Consider the following 18,922-nt stretch of genomic DNA (forward strand, 5'->3'; position numbering starts at 1 on the left):
GGACGCCTTTTGCGCCCGCGCAGCTTGATGACGACACTGTTGCCCGGATTGGGTCCAGTAAAACGCGCGTCTCCGCGCGTTTCCGCTTCCGCCACGGCGGCCGCCGCCTCGTGTCGGGAGTCGTCTCGTACTCGTCCGCTTCTCTGCACTATGTCGGGTGGCCTCCTGAAGGCGCTGCGCAGCGACTCCTACGTGGAGCTGAGCCAGTACCGGGACCAGCACTTCCGGGTGAGGGAGGCCGGGCCGCGAGAGGGGAAGGCCCTGGGCCAGAACGATGAGAAACGGTTTGCTCGTCTCGTTGTGTTGCCTCCCATTATGCTGGAGTCCCCAAACGCCAAGTGGGGCCTCGGTGCCTGCTGGGGAGGCAGAGAATGGGTGCTGGAAGGGCGTTTGGATATCAGTGAAGCCACCTTCTCTGGAAGAATGGGAATTTGAGGCTCGCTTTCCCATTCCCTCGCAGGCACTCCCGGTACCCCGGCCAGCGCCGAGAGGTTTGAGTGGTGATAGTAGTAGTAGTGGCTCCCGTTTCCACGGTTTTGCCTCGGAAAGGTGACTACGTAACAAGGGGGAGGGGTGTCCTAACTCCCCGAGTCTGTAGAGGCGCCTTCCTGATGCAGATACGGGGCTTTTTACTTTGTATTTTAAATCAGCGAAGCAGTGCCCTTCGGTGATTCGGGAGGGTGGTCCTACGGAAACTGTACGCGGTGCGTGGGAGACAAAAGTGGAGTCCTCACTCCGCCCTCGGGGAAGCTTCGGAGTGGGAGGTGGACCCGTCAAGCTGGGCACGTTGAGGGTGTAAAGATGGGAGAATTGCTGCATTCAGAAGAGGGAAATTTTTAGTCCAGACTATATCGAATACTGTATCACTATATTTTGTGGAAAAGGAGGAGGCTGCAGATATTCAGAGTAGGCTTTTCAGTATCAACAAAGGCAGGGATGGAATACGGTTGAGGGGAGCGGGACTCATTAACCCAGTTATTTAGTAAACGTTTGTTGAGTGCTGTTGCTAAAGCTTTGTACTAAACCCTAGAGGGAGAGGGAAGACAGTTTTTTGCACTCTACGAGCTCATAATTCCCCCTAGTGTGGATTATAAATGAAGGGAAGTAATCAGAATCTAAGCAGAAGTGAGTTAAGAGAGAAGTAGTGAGGATTTAGAAAGGGGGGGGGGAAATCCCCTTGTGACTGGGAAATGAAAGGGTGTACTTAGCGGAGGGTAGGTGTGGAGAATGTGTGAAATGTGTTACTAAAGTAGGGAAAAGGAAATTTTGTTTGACAGCAAATTGAGGAAGCTCTTAAATTTATTCATCCAAACATGGTGGCTCACGCCTGTAATCCCAGAACTTGGGGAGGCAGAGGCGGCCAGATCATGACTTCAAGAGATCGAGACCATCCTGGCCAACATGATGAAACCCCATCTCTACTCAAAATACAAAAAATTAGCTGGGCGTGGTGGCGCGCGCCTGTAGTCCCAGCTACTCTGGAGGCTGACAGGAAAATGCTTGAACCCAGGAGGCGGAGGTTGCAGTGACCTGAGATCACGCCACTACACTCCAGCTTGGGCAACAGAGCGAGACTCCATCTCAATATATATATACATATATATATATACGTATATGTATATATATACGTATACATATATATATACGTATATATATACATATATATGTATACGTATATATATATGTATATGTATATTCAAGGACGGGCACGGCACGGTGGCTCACACCTGTAATCCCAGCACTTTGGGAGGCCGAGACAGGTGGATAACGAGGTCAGGAGTTCAAGACCAGCCCGGCCAAGATGGTGAAACCCCATCTCTACTAAAAATACAAAAATTAACTGGGCATGGTGGCGGTTGCCTGTAATCCTGGCTACTTGGGAGGCTGGTGCAGGAGAGTCGCTTGAAACCCAGAAGGCGGAGGTTGCAGTGAGCTGAGATCACGCCACTGCACTCCAGCCTGGGCAATAGAGTGAGACTATGTGTCAAAAAAACAAAAAAGATTTTTTATTTATACATTCCAGCCTGGGCGACAGAGTGAGACTATGTCTCAAAAAAAACAAAAATTTATTTATTTTTTGAGACAGAGACTAGCTCTGTTGCCTAGGCTGAAGTGCAGTGGCACAATCATGGATCATGCAGCCTCAGCCTCCTGAGCCCGTGATCCTCCCACCTCAGCCTCTGGAGAAGCTGGGACCACAGGTTCGCACCACTACATATGGCTTTTTGTAGAGACAGGTCTCCCTGTATTGTTCAGGCTGGTCTCAAACTCAAGGACTCAAGCGATCCACCAGCCTGGGCTTCCCAAAGTGTTGGGATTACAGATGTGAACCACTGATCCCGGCTGGTCAAGTTTTTAGATGCTTAAGTGCCAGGTATGATTTGCACTTTTACCACTTTTACAGCTATTACTTTAGACAGTTCCACGTCCTAACCATTTTTAACTTAATTCATCTTGTGAAATGAAACCTGAAAACTTTTGACTTTGTCTATTATTCATCTCTTCAGTCTAAAACCTAGAGCTTTGTTTAGACAGTAATAACATACTGTCGTGGAATTTCTAGCATTCTGTGAATGGAATCTATATTCATATACTTAAGTACTTATACCATAGTTATCTTAAACTGTAGGCTATTTGGACCTTACTTATGTGTGAGGAAAGTAGAAAAAGAAGATGCCCCGTCCATGTTAACAAATCAGTGACAGCAATAAAATGACAGGAATTTACTTTGTCTAATGTCTCATAGTTCTGGAAACCTCTTTTTAACATAGAATGACTAATTATTGTTCTGTGGATTTTTTTTTTTTGAGATGGAGTTTTGCTTCTGAGGCCCAGGCTGGAGTGCAATGGCGCGATCTTGGCTCATTGCAACCTCCACCTCCCAGGCTTAAGTGATTCTCCTGCCTCAGCCTCCCAAGTAGCTGGGATTACAGGTGCCCACCACCATGCCCAGCTAATTTTTTTGTATTTTTAGTAGAGACGGGGCATCACCATGTTGGCCAGGCTGGTCTTGAACTCTTGACCTCAGGCGATCCACCCTCCTCCACCTCCCAAAGTGCTGGGATTACAGACGTGAGCCACTGCGCCCAACCTCGATGAGCCATTTTGGATCCAGGGATTTGTCAGTTGTACTGGATGAAGCTCAGTTATATTCTTGTCTCTGGCTTCATCCTTTCATCCCAATTTGGAAGCCCATTAGGAAAATGAGGTCTGTTTTGTTTTTTTTTATTGATCACTACATTTTTTCCTAAATTCAGAAAAATATATGAGCATGTAAAGCATCCAAGTTGTTGCTTTGAACAGTTTCTATAGGTGCATTAAAAGAGGAACTCTATCTCTGAAAATCCACTTATTTTTCACTGTAGAGGATAAAAGGGCCCTTTCTCATATATTAGGTCAAGGTCCAGAGTTTAAACTTGGGTTTAAAGGATGCAGTGCTGAGGATATGGTGTGTACATGGAAAAGGCAAGCCACTTGTGAGAATCTGGTGTAGAAGTTATTTTATTGTATGCGGTGTAACTTTTGAGACTGTCTCTCTATTGAGTCTGGATTTTCCATAAGTGCTTCACAGAGTGTGAACAATTCCCCCTTCTTTTGGGCAAGGGATTTGTGGTAGATTGGGATGAGAGAATTTGATTTCCAAATCAGAGTTAATGAATGTTTTTTACCATGCTTAGAAATACTATTTAAGCAAGGCTCTTAAGTTGCTTAACTTTTGTTTCTATTTGAAATTCTAGGGTGACAATGAAGAACAAGAAAAATTACTCAAGAAAAGCTGTACGTTATATGTTGGAAATCTTTCTTTTTACACAACTGAAGAACAAATCTATGAACTCTTCAGCAAAAGTGGTGACATAAAGAAAATCATTATGGGTCTGGATAAAATGAAGAAAACAGCATGTGGATTCTGTTTTGTGGAGTATCCTTCCTGTGTTTAATGTAGCTGTTGAACAAGGGTAGAGCTGAGTGGTTGGTTGCCTGTTTAAAAAAAAAAGTGAGGCTGTTAGCTCATAAGCATCCCTGCACTTGTCCCTACGTTTTCCTTCATCTCCCTTTTACCTTTTGTCATATTTATCTCTGCTCTTACACTATGAAAGCTGCTACTATTTACATTCTCTTGAAATCCATGCTTTGTTTATGGTTAAGAAAAAGTTTTTCAAGAATATTTGCCCTTCATGTAAAAAAAATTCCAAAGAGCATAGTGAAAATATAAAAATCTTGTTCTGTTCTAAACACCTAACTCCCTTTCCTAGAAGCAGTCAGTTACCAGTTTCTTGGGTGTCTTTCAAAAAGTAATCCTGTGGGTGTGCAGTAGTGTATTTCATGTGCTGGTTTTCTTTTTAAATAAATTTTTTTATTGTTCCATTTCAGCACATGTAGGTCTGTTTTAGAGACAGCTGTGTGGCTGCGTTTGATAGCTCATATTTGTAGTGCTAGCTACTCAGAAAGCTGAGGTAGACCCAGGATCACTTGAGCCCAAGAGTTCCAGGCTGCAGTGAGTTGTGATGGTGCCACTGTGTTCCAGCCTGGGTGACAGGGCAAGACCCCATCTTTAAAGAAAAAGAAAATTTTTAAGTAAAATAGCTGTATAGTATTTCATTATGTAGATGTATATAAGTTGATTGTATAGGTAAAAACCAAAACTTTATTTACTTGTGATCATTTAATTACCTTACTCAGACTCTTTAAATATTGGACCTCCTGGATTTATCCTATGTTCTTTTTACTATATTTTATGTTTTGTTCATTCAATTTAATATTCTGAGAAGTTTTGCAGACCCAATCTAATGTTTCTTTTGAATTTTTTTCTGTGCCCTGATTTTATGTTTGTTTTGGTTGAAAATTTTCCTTAAGTGTCTTGTAATCCTTGGATTTCTGTTCATAATTAAGAATGCTGATTCACTGGACCCAGGCAGGGCTTCTCTCCCAGATTGCTGGCTTGCCTTGGGGATATATGCATTTCCCAAATGCTAGAATGAAGAGATTTTATTTTGGCCTGCTAACATCAAAGCCACTAGTTCCTCCAGACGGTTTATTGAGAACACTATTGTCTTATTTGTCTGGGATTAAAAGTCTTCCTGCTTGCAGGTCTTCCCAGATAGACATTTAATTAAATGGAGATCTCTGTGATTAAGTAGGTTTGGGAACTACTACCTTCTTGATACCGTGAGTCTTTCCTGTGATTCCATATGCACTGTGACCTCTTTATTAAGGTTGCTCTGGAATATGTAGCACCTAACTTGAATATATAGCACTTGTTTCTTGGATAAGAAGTGTACAGTGGTCTAAACCTGCACTGAATGTATTTTATATTTTGCAAACCAAAATATGGGGATGATGAGACCAAAAAATATCAACAGGAATGTCCAGGAAATCATGATCAGTGTAGCCATGATAAGTGTCACATTTGACTATGTGCTTCTAGACCAATTGCAAACAGGCCTATGCAAGCTGAATTACTGTCTCTGCACTACATCTGGTTGGATTAGCTCTTACACTTTTTAACAACTCAGCTTCATTTACATGTTGTTCTCCCATTTCCAAAAATGCCTGGGAAAATGCTAGTGATCCTTAATACTTAAGATATTACTCACGAGCAGATGCAGAAAATGCCATGCGGTACATAAATGGAACTCGTCTGGATGACCGAATCATTCGCACAGACTGGGACGCGGGCTTTAAGGAGGGCAGGCAGTACGGCCGCGGGCGATCCGGGGGCCAGGTACGCGGAATCGGCCTCGGCTCAGCCATTGCCGGGAGTCCAGTCGCAATGACACGTGTTTTGGCAATTTGTATTTACTCTTTTATAAATAACTTTGTGTCTATAATCTTGGCTTGAAGTGGATGTAAAAACCACCCAACGGTTTGGGTAAATTGATTTTTTAAACCCTGAAATAGTCTATTCTGTACATTTCTAACAAGCATCCATTCTTGAATTTTTGCTAGGGGCTGGATATCTTCCACCTGCAGGAATATCTACAAGGAAAGCAAAATGCACTGAAATGAGTTGAAGTGCATATGTCCTGCTTGAAATGTTCACATTAGGGCATCTGAACAGGTTTCACTGTTTGACATGTTTGTGGGAGGCGTATTTTTTACCATTCTTCTCTATACTGTAACTCTGTTCTTTTCATTAAAGGTACGGGATGAGTATCGGCAGGACTATGATGCTGGGAGAGGAGGCTATGGAAAACTGGCACAGAACCAGTGAGTGGTGAGAGCTCCATCAGTGAAAAACACTCCTTTGGCCTGTTTAATTTGTTGAAGAACATCACTTAAAGTCTGCATACAAGCCCATTTTTACCAAGCTTTGATCAGTGTCTTTACTGAGCTGAAAGCCTCTTCTTGATTTTCCTCTGAAAGTTATTAAAGGACAGAATCCAAACGAATGCCTTTAATTCTTGTCTGAGAATCTTGGCCATGTGTCACATTATCAGAACAATTTTGTTACCAGGTCAGAAACTGTGTTCTTTGACAACAGATTGGATCTATAATGTTGATTAGTCTTTAGCCAAAATCACTATACTTCTTTTAGGAAGACTAGAAAAATTTAAAACATTTGTTTTTACCATATTGAGTGTTAAGCAGGTTCGTGATCTACATTGGGGCCTGGAATTATTTTTTTAATTTTAAGTTTGCATGAGATAATGCCTAATAAATGGAGGTGGGGCCAGGCATGGTGGCTCACACCTGTAATCCCAACACTTCAGGAGGCTGAAAGGAAGAATAGCTGAGGCCAGGAGTTTGAGACCAGACTTGGCAACATAGCAAGGTACCCTTCTCTACAAACAAAGCAAAACATAAAACAACAAATGGAGTTGTGCTACGTTGTATGGCTTTGCACTAAATTAGGAACAGGTATTTGACAACTGATTTGTTTTCGATGAATGTTAATCTCTAATGGCAAGCTTAGAGATCAAGGACCTTCCTAAATAGTTGATACAAAAGCAATCTACACAGGACAGCCCTGCTTCCATGTTTTACACATCAGAAAATGAGGCCAGAACTTGATTATTTACTGACACATTTTTCCAAAGATGTCAATGTTATACCTAAAGCTAAAAAGCAAGGGTTTGTCATAGAACCTCTAAATAATTTCAGGGTTAGGGGAGACATTGTCAGTAGGAAATGGGATAAAATATCAAATGACAGTGAAAACACTGCCTTGACATGAGGACCATCAAATTTACTCTTTTCATTTTCAGTGATGTTAGGAATGGAGTGGGTTTAAAAAAGGATGTTGAAGTTAGAGAATGTTTAATAGAAACAATCACAGAAGGTTCCTGTAGGGGATGCTGCTTTTAGCCGTTTCTCATGGTGAAGTCGTCTGTTTTATTTTTTTCCTCAAATTGTACTTACTGAGGCTCAAGCCTTCACAGTAAGCTGATGGTCTCTACAGAGAAGGGGAGTCTAGGGAATTTATTTTGTATTTGTAAAGCAAGAGGTGATTTTTCTCTAATACATGTGAGTTATTGTTCATTTGAAACTGTTTCTAGTATAATTTTCCCCAATATGAAAAAATGTGAATTTTTTTCACTTAGCAACAAAGTACTTTCTAACTGTCAATAGTTTGTGAAAGTTGAGGCTGAAGTACCTTAGTGTGAACATCTCTCATGTTACAGTGAGTGTAGAAATCTGAAAGTGCTTAGGAAGAAACTTTGTAAACATTTAATGAGGATACACTGTTCATTTTAAAAATTTGTTTATACTGTAGTTTAAGCTAATGTATTTTATATTCTTTTGTAGTAAAACTTAACTCATATTTCTATAGGAGACGACAGTGGTTTTATTTCAATTGCCTTCTATATAACAGGTTTCAATAAAGTTGGACAGACTTACCGTTTTCACTTCCCGTTTCCTGCCTTATAAAGAGGGATGTGTTCTGGAATTCCTGTACTCTGGACTACACATGAATGAGTTCTAGGGGGATTCTATGAATAATGTGGAAATTTGCATGTCCATTTTGATGGACAGTTGGAAATAATGGCTGCATGTAAAGAGAGAACACTGATGATGTTGTGAAAGTGATAAAATAGGCACCAAGCAACCTCTACTGATGGAAGAATAGCTTAGTTTTCCAGAAAACATACTCTGGATGATTGCAGGGGAAGGGAAATTGGGGCTGAATTAAGAGGATCTTATGTTTCTTGGGCTTGAGAACACTAAATATGAGTTTCTGCTACACCATTCTTTCCTGTTTCTCATGGATAGCATCTGACTTATTTCTCACTTTAATCAGAGAAAGTGAAAATATAAACATGTACACTAAGATCAGGGAACCACAATTAACATAGGTGGTGAAGTATGAGAATTAAACATTCAGTTTCTCAGTCAAGCTAACCTGATTTTAAATGCTCAATAGCCACATATGTCTAGTGACTACTGTTGTAGACAAAAATACAGAACATTTCTATCATAGAAAAGTTGGATGGTGCTGGTTAGGGCCTGCCTGCACTGCTCACTGTTCTTAAATGACCCTTGTCATGACTGGAATGTCATAAGAAAAAAATTACCAAACAGTACATGTTTTTCAACACAAGAGAACAGAAGTTTATAAAGGCATTTAGTTTATTTTTCAAAAAAATATTTTGCTAGAAGGGTTGAGTACTGTAATTTCATATGATGATAATCTTTAAATAAATTTTTTCTGACCAACAGATACCAGTTAAGTGAACAGCCTGTCTAGGTCTGCTTCTGTAACACCCAAATGCAATTAGCACTTCTCTGATGGTATTCCCTGGGTCATCTATAACTGCTGATTTAATTCCGTTTCTTAACTAAGCAGAGCAGGGAATCAGTATCTCTATTTCACACTATTAATAGACTGTCTTGCCTGAAGAGTCTGACCTGCCCAGACCCCCCAATTACTTCTAGCCCAGGGAAGCAGTAAACTGTAACTGCAGAGAAAAAGGGCAGCTAAGATGAGACTAGTGCTGGCTGAGTCCCAGTTAGGTCTGTTACTGTTTTCTTCCAACTATAAATCCAGGCTGACAATGTTACTCAGATTCAGTGCTAGGTAGAAAAGAGAATGCAAAGCCAAAAACAGTTTGGGGATTATTGGCAGCAGCTTCTTTTCCCCTTCTTAAGAGGCCAACGGAAAGTTGATGAGGATTCTTTAACTTAACTAAAAGTTGAATTAAATCTATATTCATTGCTATGGACTTAACAAAAGGAAATACCACTGTAAAGAAGTAACTACAGCCTGGTATGTTTGCTGAGGAGAGGACTGGGCAGCTTGTTGAAGGCTCATCAAAAGTAGCTTTTAGTTAGCACAAGGCCTGCACTCAACCTCAAAAGCATAGGTCTAGGCCTGGCACAGTGGCTCACACTTGTAATCCAAGCACTTTGGGAGGCTAAGGCAGGAGAATTGCTTGAACCCAGGAGGCCGAGGTTGCAGAGAGCTGAGATTGTGCCATTGCACTCCAGCCTGGGCAATAGAGCGAGACTCTGTCTCAAACAAACAAACAAACAAACAAAAAAAGGTATAAGGTCTGCCTACCTCATGGGCACCCAAACAGTTCAGTGCCAAACTAGTACCAGTAAAACCACGTCTGCCTCTTTCACCAATAGTCCAGAGCGTGTTTCAAAAATACCTTTATTAACCAAGGAAGCAATTACTGTAAACATCAGAAAAAAAGGACATTCTGATCTAGGACTTAAGTTAAACAGAGGTTTATACCTAATTTAGAGATCAAGATCATGCCACTGCACTCCAGCCTGGGTGACACCGAGACTGTCTCAAAAAAAAAAAAAAGGGGAAGAAAAAAGACCAAACTCAACATTTAGTCTAAGCCATGCTCGGCGGCACACCTCAAGATGCCCTATGAAGCATTAAGCTGGAAGTGAGAGTCACTGGACTTGGACAGCTCACGTTTCGCACATTGGAGGAAACGGCAGCTCATGCTCTGGGCATTGATTTTCTTACAGGAACAATTCTGTCTCTTCTGCACGCCAGGTTCTGTCAATGAAGAACTGAAATACTTCCTCACTGTGAAGTACAAGACATTCTGAATCAACAGCCCAGTGACTGGCTACTTTGGTATACCCCACCCCACCAAAAAAAATTAGAGGCAAATGTCTGGCATATGTTTTGAAAAATCTCATGTTTGCATAATTATGTTTGAAAAACTCATGAAAAGCCCTTCCTCACCTTAAACTGTCATTTTTCCTAATGCTGACAGAACCCCACCTATAGCAGCATAAAGTGCCTCTACTCTCAGTCTTTGTAACGACTTGAAACACAGTAAGAAACACTGACCTGGTTTTAAATTAAGGATTTGAGTCTGGAGGACTCAGGAGAGAAAAGTGCTGGGGCTGCTTCCCAGTGTCACCCCTGGTGTTGGGAACCCTGCATGTAAACATGGTCTGACTCAGTCCTCAACTGCTGGCATCAGCCTTCTCAGCCATACCTTAGGGCCATGTGAAACTAAACAATTTAGCTTTTTCAACATCCCAAACCTACCCAGGCATAAATTTGAGTATCTTCTGCCATTTACTTGGTGTTTTTCTATTCAAACTTCTGAGTTTCTCATACATACACTGGTTGTTTTTCCTCCTCTGATTCAGAAAAGATAATTGGGTACATATAACTTACGGGTTTCCTTTCCAATGTCACAAAAGGCTGGATTAAAGATGTAAGGTGCATGACATTAATCCTAATGCAGCTAAGTGTATGGACAAGGCCATTTAGACCTTCCTTCAGAAGACGAGGTTCAAAAGAAGGAGAAAAAACAACTGTCCTAGTGTCAGCATTGGTCACGCAGAAGCCAGATGTGCCCTGCATGTTACTGAGATCACTGAAGGGACAGGAGAAAAAACCTGACGCAGCTGCTGCGCTCCCATGGGAGTAAGCTGCCTTTACTACCGTCCCCCTTCTCTCCAGCCACTTGCAAAAGATCTCAAGTCAGTCAGTCTTCAATTTTGAATGTTTAAATTTCAGATACTCTTGAAAATAGAAATGGATTTGGTAAATCTTAACTTCTTCCAATTGGGAGGCAACACAGGGAAATGACAACTTACAAATCACTCCTAGCTGCATTCTTATTTGTTGACTACTAGGTTTGATGGGATAAGAGTTTTTTAACAGGTCAAAACCAGAAAAATCCAGGGAATTCACTATCCCATCAAAAGCCTTTATAAGATGTACACCATGTATTATAATTCTTAAAACCATGACTGAAATCTGTCATTGTTACTGGCCCCTAAAGTTGCTGTCTTTTTCTCACACCATAATTTACTCTTCCCAAAGCAGGCACTGTGCTTACAAGTGTGCCTCCTGAAACAGAACACACCAGTCAGTTTACTACCACTTCCATCTCACCCTTCAAAAGGAATGAACTGCACTCTCTAGGACTCACTTGGAGAGGGAAGTCAGTGAAAGGTGCCACTGGTAAAAGTAAAACAGGACTGGATTTGTCAAAACCACTCCTAGCTACCCTTATTGTCCCAGGGAACACTTACTATTCTCAGAGTTATGCTGTATCAAAAACATCTTGCATTTTTAGGTTCTGGGAATAAATTTGAAACCTGTATTCAGTTCACATCTAACTAAGTTTCAAAAGCTGCACCAAATCTACTAAGCTTTTTTTTTTTAATACTCTTCACTGCATGCTCTGTCTATATGCATGCGTTTGAATAATAAATATTAAATATGGGGGACGCACAGAATCCATAAAATTAAAAATGAAACCAAACTGAACATTAAACAATAGTACATGGTAGCTGGAGAAAGAATAAGGGCAAAAAATAAATTTGAGGTAACAATAGTGGCCCAACACCACTGATCTGCAATATCTGTAAAAATTCAACTAAGTGTTTGGAGATTCAAGTAACAAACCATCTGCTCCAACTTGGTCAGACTTCCCAGAGTCCCTGCTGAGTTTCAGTCCATGAGCCGGCACTCACATAGCTCCTTGTAAATCCTCTTCCGCACTCGGGGCATGTCTTCTTGTGAAAACTGGAAAGGCTGCTCTAAGGCGAGGCACTTGCAGTACTGCAAAGGTCCCAGAAATACTTAAGTGGCACTTGGAGCTGTGTGCCAGCCCGTTATATTTTACTAAATGCAGACCTAATAGGGTCTAGGGCAGAAGTCCCCAACCTTTTTGGCACCTGGGACTGGTTTCATGGAAGGCAATTTTTCCACAGACTGGGGGTGAGGGGAGGAGGTTGGTTTCAGGATGAATTATCAGGTATTAGATTCTCATAAGGAGCATACAACCTAGATCCCTTGCATACACAGTTCACAATAGGGTTCATGCTCCTATGATAACCTAATGTAGATGGTATCTGTCTGTGGCCCAGGGATTGGGGACCCCTGATGTAAGGCAGCATTTTCATGTCTGTTTAAACTACTGTAAAAACACATTGTTTTCAACATTTGCCCAAATTACAGTCAACTGAACAAGTTAGTATATGGCTTGGGATCGCCTCTCCCTCCTGACCCAATATTGTGAAAAGCAGCAACTGATGAACAGGCCTAAATTCCTTCCAAAGTGCAACCTGCTGAGAGTGCAGCTAGATCTATCATGGCCCTTAAGTGGGAACTTGAATTTGCTTACAAAACCTCAAACATGTATAAGATATACAAATGAACCTGTCTTCCAAGATCTTTGCAAATCTCTAAATTCATGCATTATATTCTGTAATTTCCTTCATATATATATACACATATATATACACACACACATATATATACACACATATATATACACACACACATATATATATACACATACATATATATAACTGAATTTCTTCCATAGCCCTTTTTGATCTCTAAGGAGATCTACAACATGAGATGGCAGTTTTTCAATGTGGACCATATTTAAAATTTAATCACTCTGTGTCAAAGACCTGCAGATTGCTTACCAATGGTTTTTTAAAAATTCTGCAGATGCCAATGGTTATGACAGACAAATTCAAGTCAGTCTCCAATGTGGCTTACTAATAACTTCCAATAAGACATGGATGATACCCACAGGTCATTCTTGGTCCCTGGAAGGTGGTTCTTTCTAATGGTAACATCTGAAAATGCAGATCAGCAATAAAGGGGAGGGAAGGTACTTCGTTGCTTGTACCTAGCATCATGTACACATACAGGAACTGCCATAACTCCCCTCTCAACCCAACAAACTCAATTCACGCATTATAAATTCTGAAAAAACAGTATTTCTTTACCTGGAGCACAAAGACTCCACAGTCACTGTCATTTTTCTGTTGTGGAATACACTGAGGAGAAAAACAAAAGAGTCATTAAAATAAGATTAATTACTCCTCTTAAGAAAAACTCCTTTATGGAAAAATGTGTAAAAGATAGGAAACTTTTCTCTCTCCAGGACAGCTGGTATACCCTCTGATATTTCAAGCATCTAATTTTATGGAGGCACCTGGCCACATAAAAAGAGCTATCAAGTGGCAATCACAATTAAAGAACAATGTTTTACCTAAATATGAGAAATGGGAAATCAAATGTAAAAACCTACTTTAAAAACATGCATTTGGATTAGAGTTCTGCTATCAATTCACTGTCAACAGAGTCAAAATGGAATTGTGGCTGGGAGAACACAGGCCTGGCCTCTGGATGCTAGGATGGTAAAAACTCCGCTGAGCAGTCTTCACTTTCAATCTCACATCACACAACCCTGTCCTATTCTTTGAAAGAAACCACGAAGGTAAATAGTATGGTTTTTGTTTTTTGGCGTTTTGAGACAGGGTCTCACTCTGTCGCCCAAGCTGGAGTGCAGTGGCGAAATCTCAAGTCTCCTGAGTTCAAGCAATCCTCCTCAGCCTCCCAAGTAGCTGGGACTACGCCTGGCTAATTTTGTTTGTTTTGTAGAGATGAGGGCTCACTATATTGCCCAGGCTAGTCTTGAACTCGTAGACTCAAGCAATCCACCCACCTTTGCCTCCCAAAGTGCTGGGATTACAGGCATGAGCCACTGTGCCCAGCCAACAGTATGTTTTTAAAATAACTGGTTACTGTATTCTGCCCAAAGTGGGAATACAGAAGATCCTGACTAAATTTAGAATACTTAGATTTTTTAGTCGAGTAAATTCAGTAAATTTACCAGTTCTGGTTTGAACTGGTATACTAGGTTATTCAAAACACAAAACTTAAGCTTAATTTTAAAATTCAGCATTGATTCAGTTCAAGGATGAACTAATAAATCTTGTCTCTTTGGGTCTGGGTTAAAGGTTTGTTTCAAGACCCTGCCTATAACATGTGTCAATGATCCAGATGGACCTGTGTTCAAGGACCTGACTATCAATAGTTTTGATGTCCTTTGTGGAAAATCACACCTGGGCTTCAGTTTTCTCATCTAAAAAATAAAGATGATGTTTACCCCTAAAATGTGCTGCCTATCTCCCAGGTTATATGGATCAAATGAGCTCTAATGCACAAAAACACTGACAACAATACAGCTCACCATAAATGGAAGACACTGGTATTTACAACAGGAATGAGCAGCTGTGCCTGGGCACTCTGCCCCACAGTTTGAATGTCATGGGCCAAACACGGCGCTGCATCCAGACTGTGCTGGGACTGAAGCTCTTGGGCTATTTTCCCCACATGCCTGGCAAGTAGCCCAGTGCACCTTCCCCGCTCAGTGGATCCAAATAGTCATTTCAGCATTTCTCTGGGTCTATATGGGTCATCTGGAAATAAAAGCCATGACGCAAGAGGCAAGTGCCACCCAAAAAACTTTTTTTTTTCCCCAGAAGAGCAAATACATCATTAGCAACTGCCTCAGGGAGGAAATGACTGAAGTGATTTGCTCCCAGGAAGCACTGGGCAACTGAGCAGCAGATGATGAATACTAAACTGAAGTTTATTCTCAGCTGCCTCCCTAGAGCCTCCAGGCTCTCCTTGGTAGCTCTGTCACCAGTCTTCAAATGTTCCTAAAGGCACCCACCCTTAGATAATTCCATCCCCTGGACATGCCTGGATTTCATTGTTAACACATACTTACCTTTGTAACAGCAGTCTGCCAACCCTGAAGAAATTCAGGTCTATTTTTTTCTCTGGCTTCAGTCAGCAAATACTTTCTTATATTCTGGTTAAAAAGAAACCACAACACAGATGCTGTGTTCCATCAGTTGGTGAAAAATGGAACATGCCCACAGCAGACAGAAGCAAAGGAGGAGGCTGTGGCCCCATAACTGGGCAGAGTATGCATTAAGAAACTTGGAACAAACTTTGTTTAAGACACGGGATCTTGTTCTGTCACCCAGGCTGGAGTGCAATGGCATGGTCATAGCTCACTGCAGCCTTGAACACCTAGGCTCCAGAGATCCTCCTACCTCAGCCTTCCAAGTAGCTGGGACTACAAGTGCACACCACTGCTCCCAGCTAAAGCTGGAACTCTATTTCAGACTCTTCATTTCATATTGTTAAGGAGGACTCAGATCTTCTGTATTCAAGGTATGCACCAAGACTGTGGACACTGGCATTTGCTTAATCAGAACATTTTTTGAGATGTTTAGCTAGCCCTTCCTAGCAGTAAGTCAGCCTGCTGCATTTGAAACTTACATACTGGCAAGTCAAAAAGAAAGTCTTTATCATTGCCAATGCTCAACAGAGGAAAGGAACCCACTGCAGACATCAATAATAACTAAAACTAAATGAAAAACATTCCAGCTTTTCATATTCTGATACACTCCTTATTTTTGAGGATTGCAGTAAAGGTTAACATTCAGTTTCTGGAAAGTTATACTAAAATTCATTCTGAATATTGAATACGGTCAAGACCAGTTTTGAAATATCTACCAAGATGAAGTCTGCTGGAGTTTCAAAATGTCCCCAAGGCCCTCAACCTTTGTGCGTATCTCTCTCCACATCAAGAGTGAAGTCAGAGGTTATGTGAATAACCCACTCCCATCCCACCCCCAACAAAAGGTGGACTGGGGTCAGATGCGGTGGCTCACACCTGTAACCCCAGCACTTTGGGAGGCCAAGGTGGGTGGAACACATGAGGTCAGGAGTTCAAGACCAGCGTGACCAACATAGCAAAATGCCGTTTCTACTAAAAATACAAAAATTACCCAGGCGTGATGGTGTGCGCCTGTAATCCCAGGTACTCTGGAGGCTGAGACATGAGAATTGCTTGAGCCTAGGAGGCGCAGCCATGAGCCAAGACTGGGCTACTGCACTCTAGCCTTCCAGCCTGGGTGACAGAAAGAGACTCTGACTCAAAAAAAAAAAAAAAAAAAAAAAAAAGGGTGGACTGGAAGCCACCTCTTCAGAAGAAAAAATATATGGTGAAAGCAAATACTTAACTAAGTAAGTATGAGAGCATGTTGCTCTTCTCCCTTTAAACAAGTTCTCAGAATAAGCAGTATATGTAAATTCCTTTTTTTTTGAGACAGAGTCTCACTCTGTCGCCAGGCTGGAGTGCAGTATTGCGATCTTGGCTCACTGTAACCTCCACTTCCTAGATTCAAGTGATTCTCCTGCCTCAGCCTCCCAAGTAGCTGGGACTACAGGTGCCCAGCACTACACCCGGCTAATTTTTGTATTTTTAGTAGAGATGGGGTTTCACCATGTTGGCCAGGATGGTCTTGATCTCTTGACCTCGTGATCCACCCACCTTGGCCTCCCAAAGTGCTGGATTACAAGCATGAGCCACCGTGCCCGGCCAGTATATGTGAATTCTTAAATTAAATATAGGCAAAAAATATTTGTCCTAAAAATGGTCACCTACACTCAAAATGTACTGAGCATCTATAATGGTTCAAGTGCTGGGGACACTAGTGAATAAAGCTCTCGTAGTCTCTGCTGTCATGGAATTTACACATTTATGTGGTAACTGTTTAAAACATTTTTCATCAATTCTTTGGAAATATAGGCCCCTAACTCTTAGTTAGGAGCCACTTCTACAACCCCCACATCCTCTTAAAACAAAAAACAGCTTGACCCCACCTGCCCGGATGACTGAACTGTACTTGGCTCTAAATTACTTCTAGCTATCACCAAAAAGGAGTCTGCTCTTAGGGTCTTTTTGCAAATGTGCAAAATTATTAGGCCAATTATAATTTTGCTGAAAAGGAAAGAACTCTGCAGGAGGGCTTGGGCAAAAATTCAGAAGATGAATTTTTCAATGACTGTGCAGAACGTGATTTTGCAGGCCCTAATGATTCAGAATTGACTTAGAACCCAACTGCATGTTTTACAAACAAAATCCTGTTTAATCATCATTTACTCCATGAAGGCGAATGTCTGTCTGGACCCTACGTGACTCCCTAGCATCAGTGCCTGGCGCAAAGCAAGAGGCACAGTAAATATTTCCTAGATGAAACAATTTTCCCGACACCTCCGCTGCCTTCTGCCTGTCAGAATCTGATTCTTAAAGGCACTGATATGGCTGCACTTTTGGTTATATCTTTGCAGATTTGTCTAGGAAAGAGACAATATAGACAGGCTCTGGTCAGTATGAGAATATGCTGGTTGAGAGACAGGCAAGGAATTAGGGGAAGGGAACTGGAAAAGAATGCTCACACCTGGTATTGTACCAACTCTTCCGGGCTGGAGTTAAGAGAACTCGGCCCGGGAGGCTTCTTGTTTTCAAGGTTTTTCCTGGATTTCTTGGAAATGAAAATGTGAATTTGGAAAACTTGATTTTCCTCATAATTTGCATTATACTTAATTTTTAAATTAAATGTAAATTAAACAAATAATACAAGAAAATATTCTCCTTGCTAAAAAAAAAAAAATCCCAAAATAAGGCCAAAATATTCTCCTTGTAATTAAAATATCCCAAATAAGGCCAAATCCCCGTTGAGTCCTACTTTTCTACAATTACCCAAAGGTAATAATCATTGATATAAAAAATGCTAAGATCCCATCTTTTTACTTACAAATATATATGTATATATGTGTCTACATATACACATGCATGGATTTGTATATATACACATATACATGTATTTTTTTCTGTAAATGTATTATCCTGTATCATTCCACAATTGGCTTTTTAAAACTCTATGCCTTGGACATCTTTTCATTTGAGGACTTGAAGGTCTGCTATATTCTCTTTAACTGCTATGGTCAGTTTAGTAGTATGGGTATACTGTACCGCAGCGTATATAGCTATTCTCTTGATAGAGCTAAACTGACATTGTTTTATTTTGCACTATTATAAGTAATGCTGACATGAACATCCTATGTTATATTATAAATATACATTTTTATAAATTTATATTTTATTATTATAAATAATGCTGCCATGTACATGCCCCATCCTTGTGTGCATATACAAGCATTTTTATGTATACCAAGAAATCAAACTGATATGCAACAGAATTTGCATCTTTGAATTTACAAAGCACTTAGAATTGATGAGAACTGCAGTTATCCCCAAGTGGCTGTATCAATGGATACACTCCACCAGAAAATACAAGAATGCCTATTTCCTTACGCTCACATAAACACTTTAATAGCATCACTTTTTCTAACATAATAGGCAAAAAATGTAACTGATGTAGTTTTAATTTGCATTTCTTTTATTTCTGGTGAGGCTGAACATCTCTCCATGTGTTTTTAAATGGTTACTTGTATTTTTCCTAAAATTTACTGAATTAGCCTTTGTCCATTTCTATTAGGTCCTTTATCCTCCCCTTATTCATTTGTAGGAGTTCTCTATGTATTCTGGATAATCATTGTCTGTTATTTACATCATAAACATTTTCTTCAAGTCTGCTGCTTGTCTTTTAATTTTATGATAGACAGAAGTTTTAAATTATGAGGTGGTTAATCAAACTTTTGATAAATGTCTTTTCTTTGGTTCCATGTAAGAAGTCCTTCCCCACTCTATGAACATAGCATTTTCTATATTTCATTCAAATACTTTTACAGTTTTGTGTTTTACATATAGGTCCCTCTCTCCATCTATTCAGATCTCTTTTAAGTACTTAAATAAAGCTTTAG

The 18,922-nt window shown here is 40.7% G+C and overlaps 2 protein-coding genes across 5 annotated transcripts in view; one reads left to right on the top strand and one right to left on the bottom strand.

Annotated features, from left to right (window-relative positions):
- Positions 1-100: 100 nt before the first annotated feature.
- On the top strand, positions 101-7,839 carry NCBP2 (nuclear cap binding protein subunit 2). Of its 2 annotated transcripts, none has more exons than XM_012435053.2 (4): positions 101-228; positions 3,738-3,919; positions 5,584-5,722; positions 6,140-7,839. In XM_012435053.2, exons 1-4 carry the CDS (start codon positions 151-153, stop codon positions 6,209-6,211), a joined length of 471 nt encoding a protein of 156 aa, XP_012290476.1. In that variant the 5' UTR covers positions 101-150; the 3' UTR covers positions 6,212-7,839. The 2 variants fall into 2 exon arrangements, with proteins under 2 accessions (XP_012290476.1, XP_064223031.1); XM_064366961.1 differs by lacking the exon at positions 101-228 and adding an exon at positions 482-549.
- Positions 6,659-18,922, bottom strand: part of SENP5 (SUMO specific peptidase 5) — a 65,911-nt gene continuing 53,647 nt past the window's right edge. For 2 of the 3 annotated variants that reach the window (XM_012435054.2, XM_064366959.1), the window contains exons 8-10: positions 14,970-15,053; positions 13,177-13,227; positions 6,659-11,992 (exon numbers count right to left, since the gene is read on the bottom strand). In XM_012435054.2, the coding sequence (XP_012290477.1) occupies positions 11,882-11,992; positions 13,177-13,227; positions 14,970-15,053 (246 nt within the window). In that variant the 3' untranslated portion in view covers positions 6,659-11,881. The remainder of the gene's footprint in view (positions 11,993-13,176; positions 13,228-14,969; positions 15,054-18,922) is intronic. The other variant, XM_064366960.1, reaches the window with a different exon arrangement.

Source organism: Aotus nancymaae, unplaced genomic scaffold (genome assembly GCF_030222135.1).
Source record: "Aotus nancymaae isolate 86718 unplaced genomic scaffold, 86718_ANA_hifiasm-v0.15.2.pri h1tg000067l, whole genome shotgun sequence".
Lineage (NCBI taxonomy): Eukaryota > Metazoa > Chordata > Mammalia > Primates > Aotidae > Aotus > Aotus nancymaae.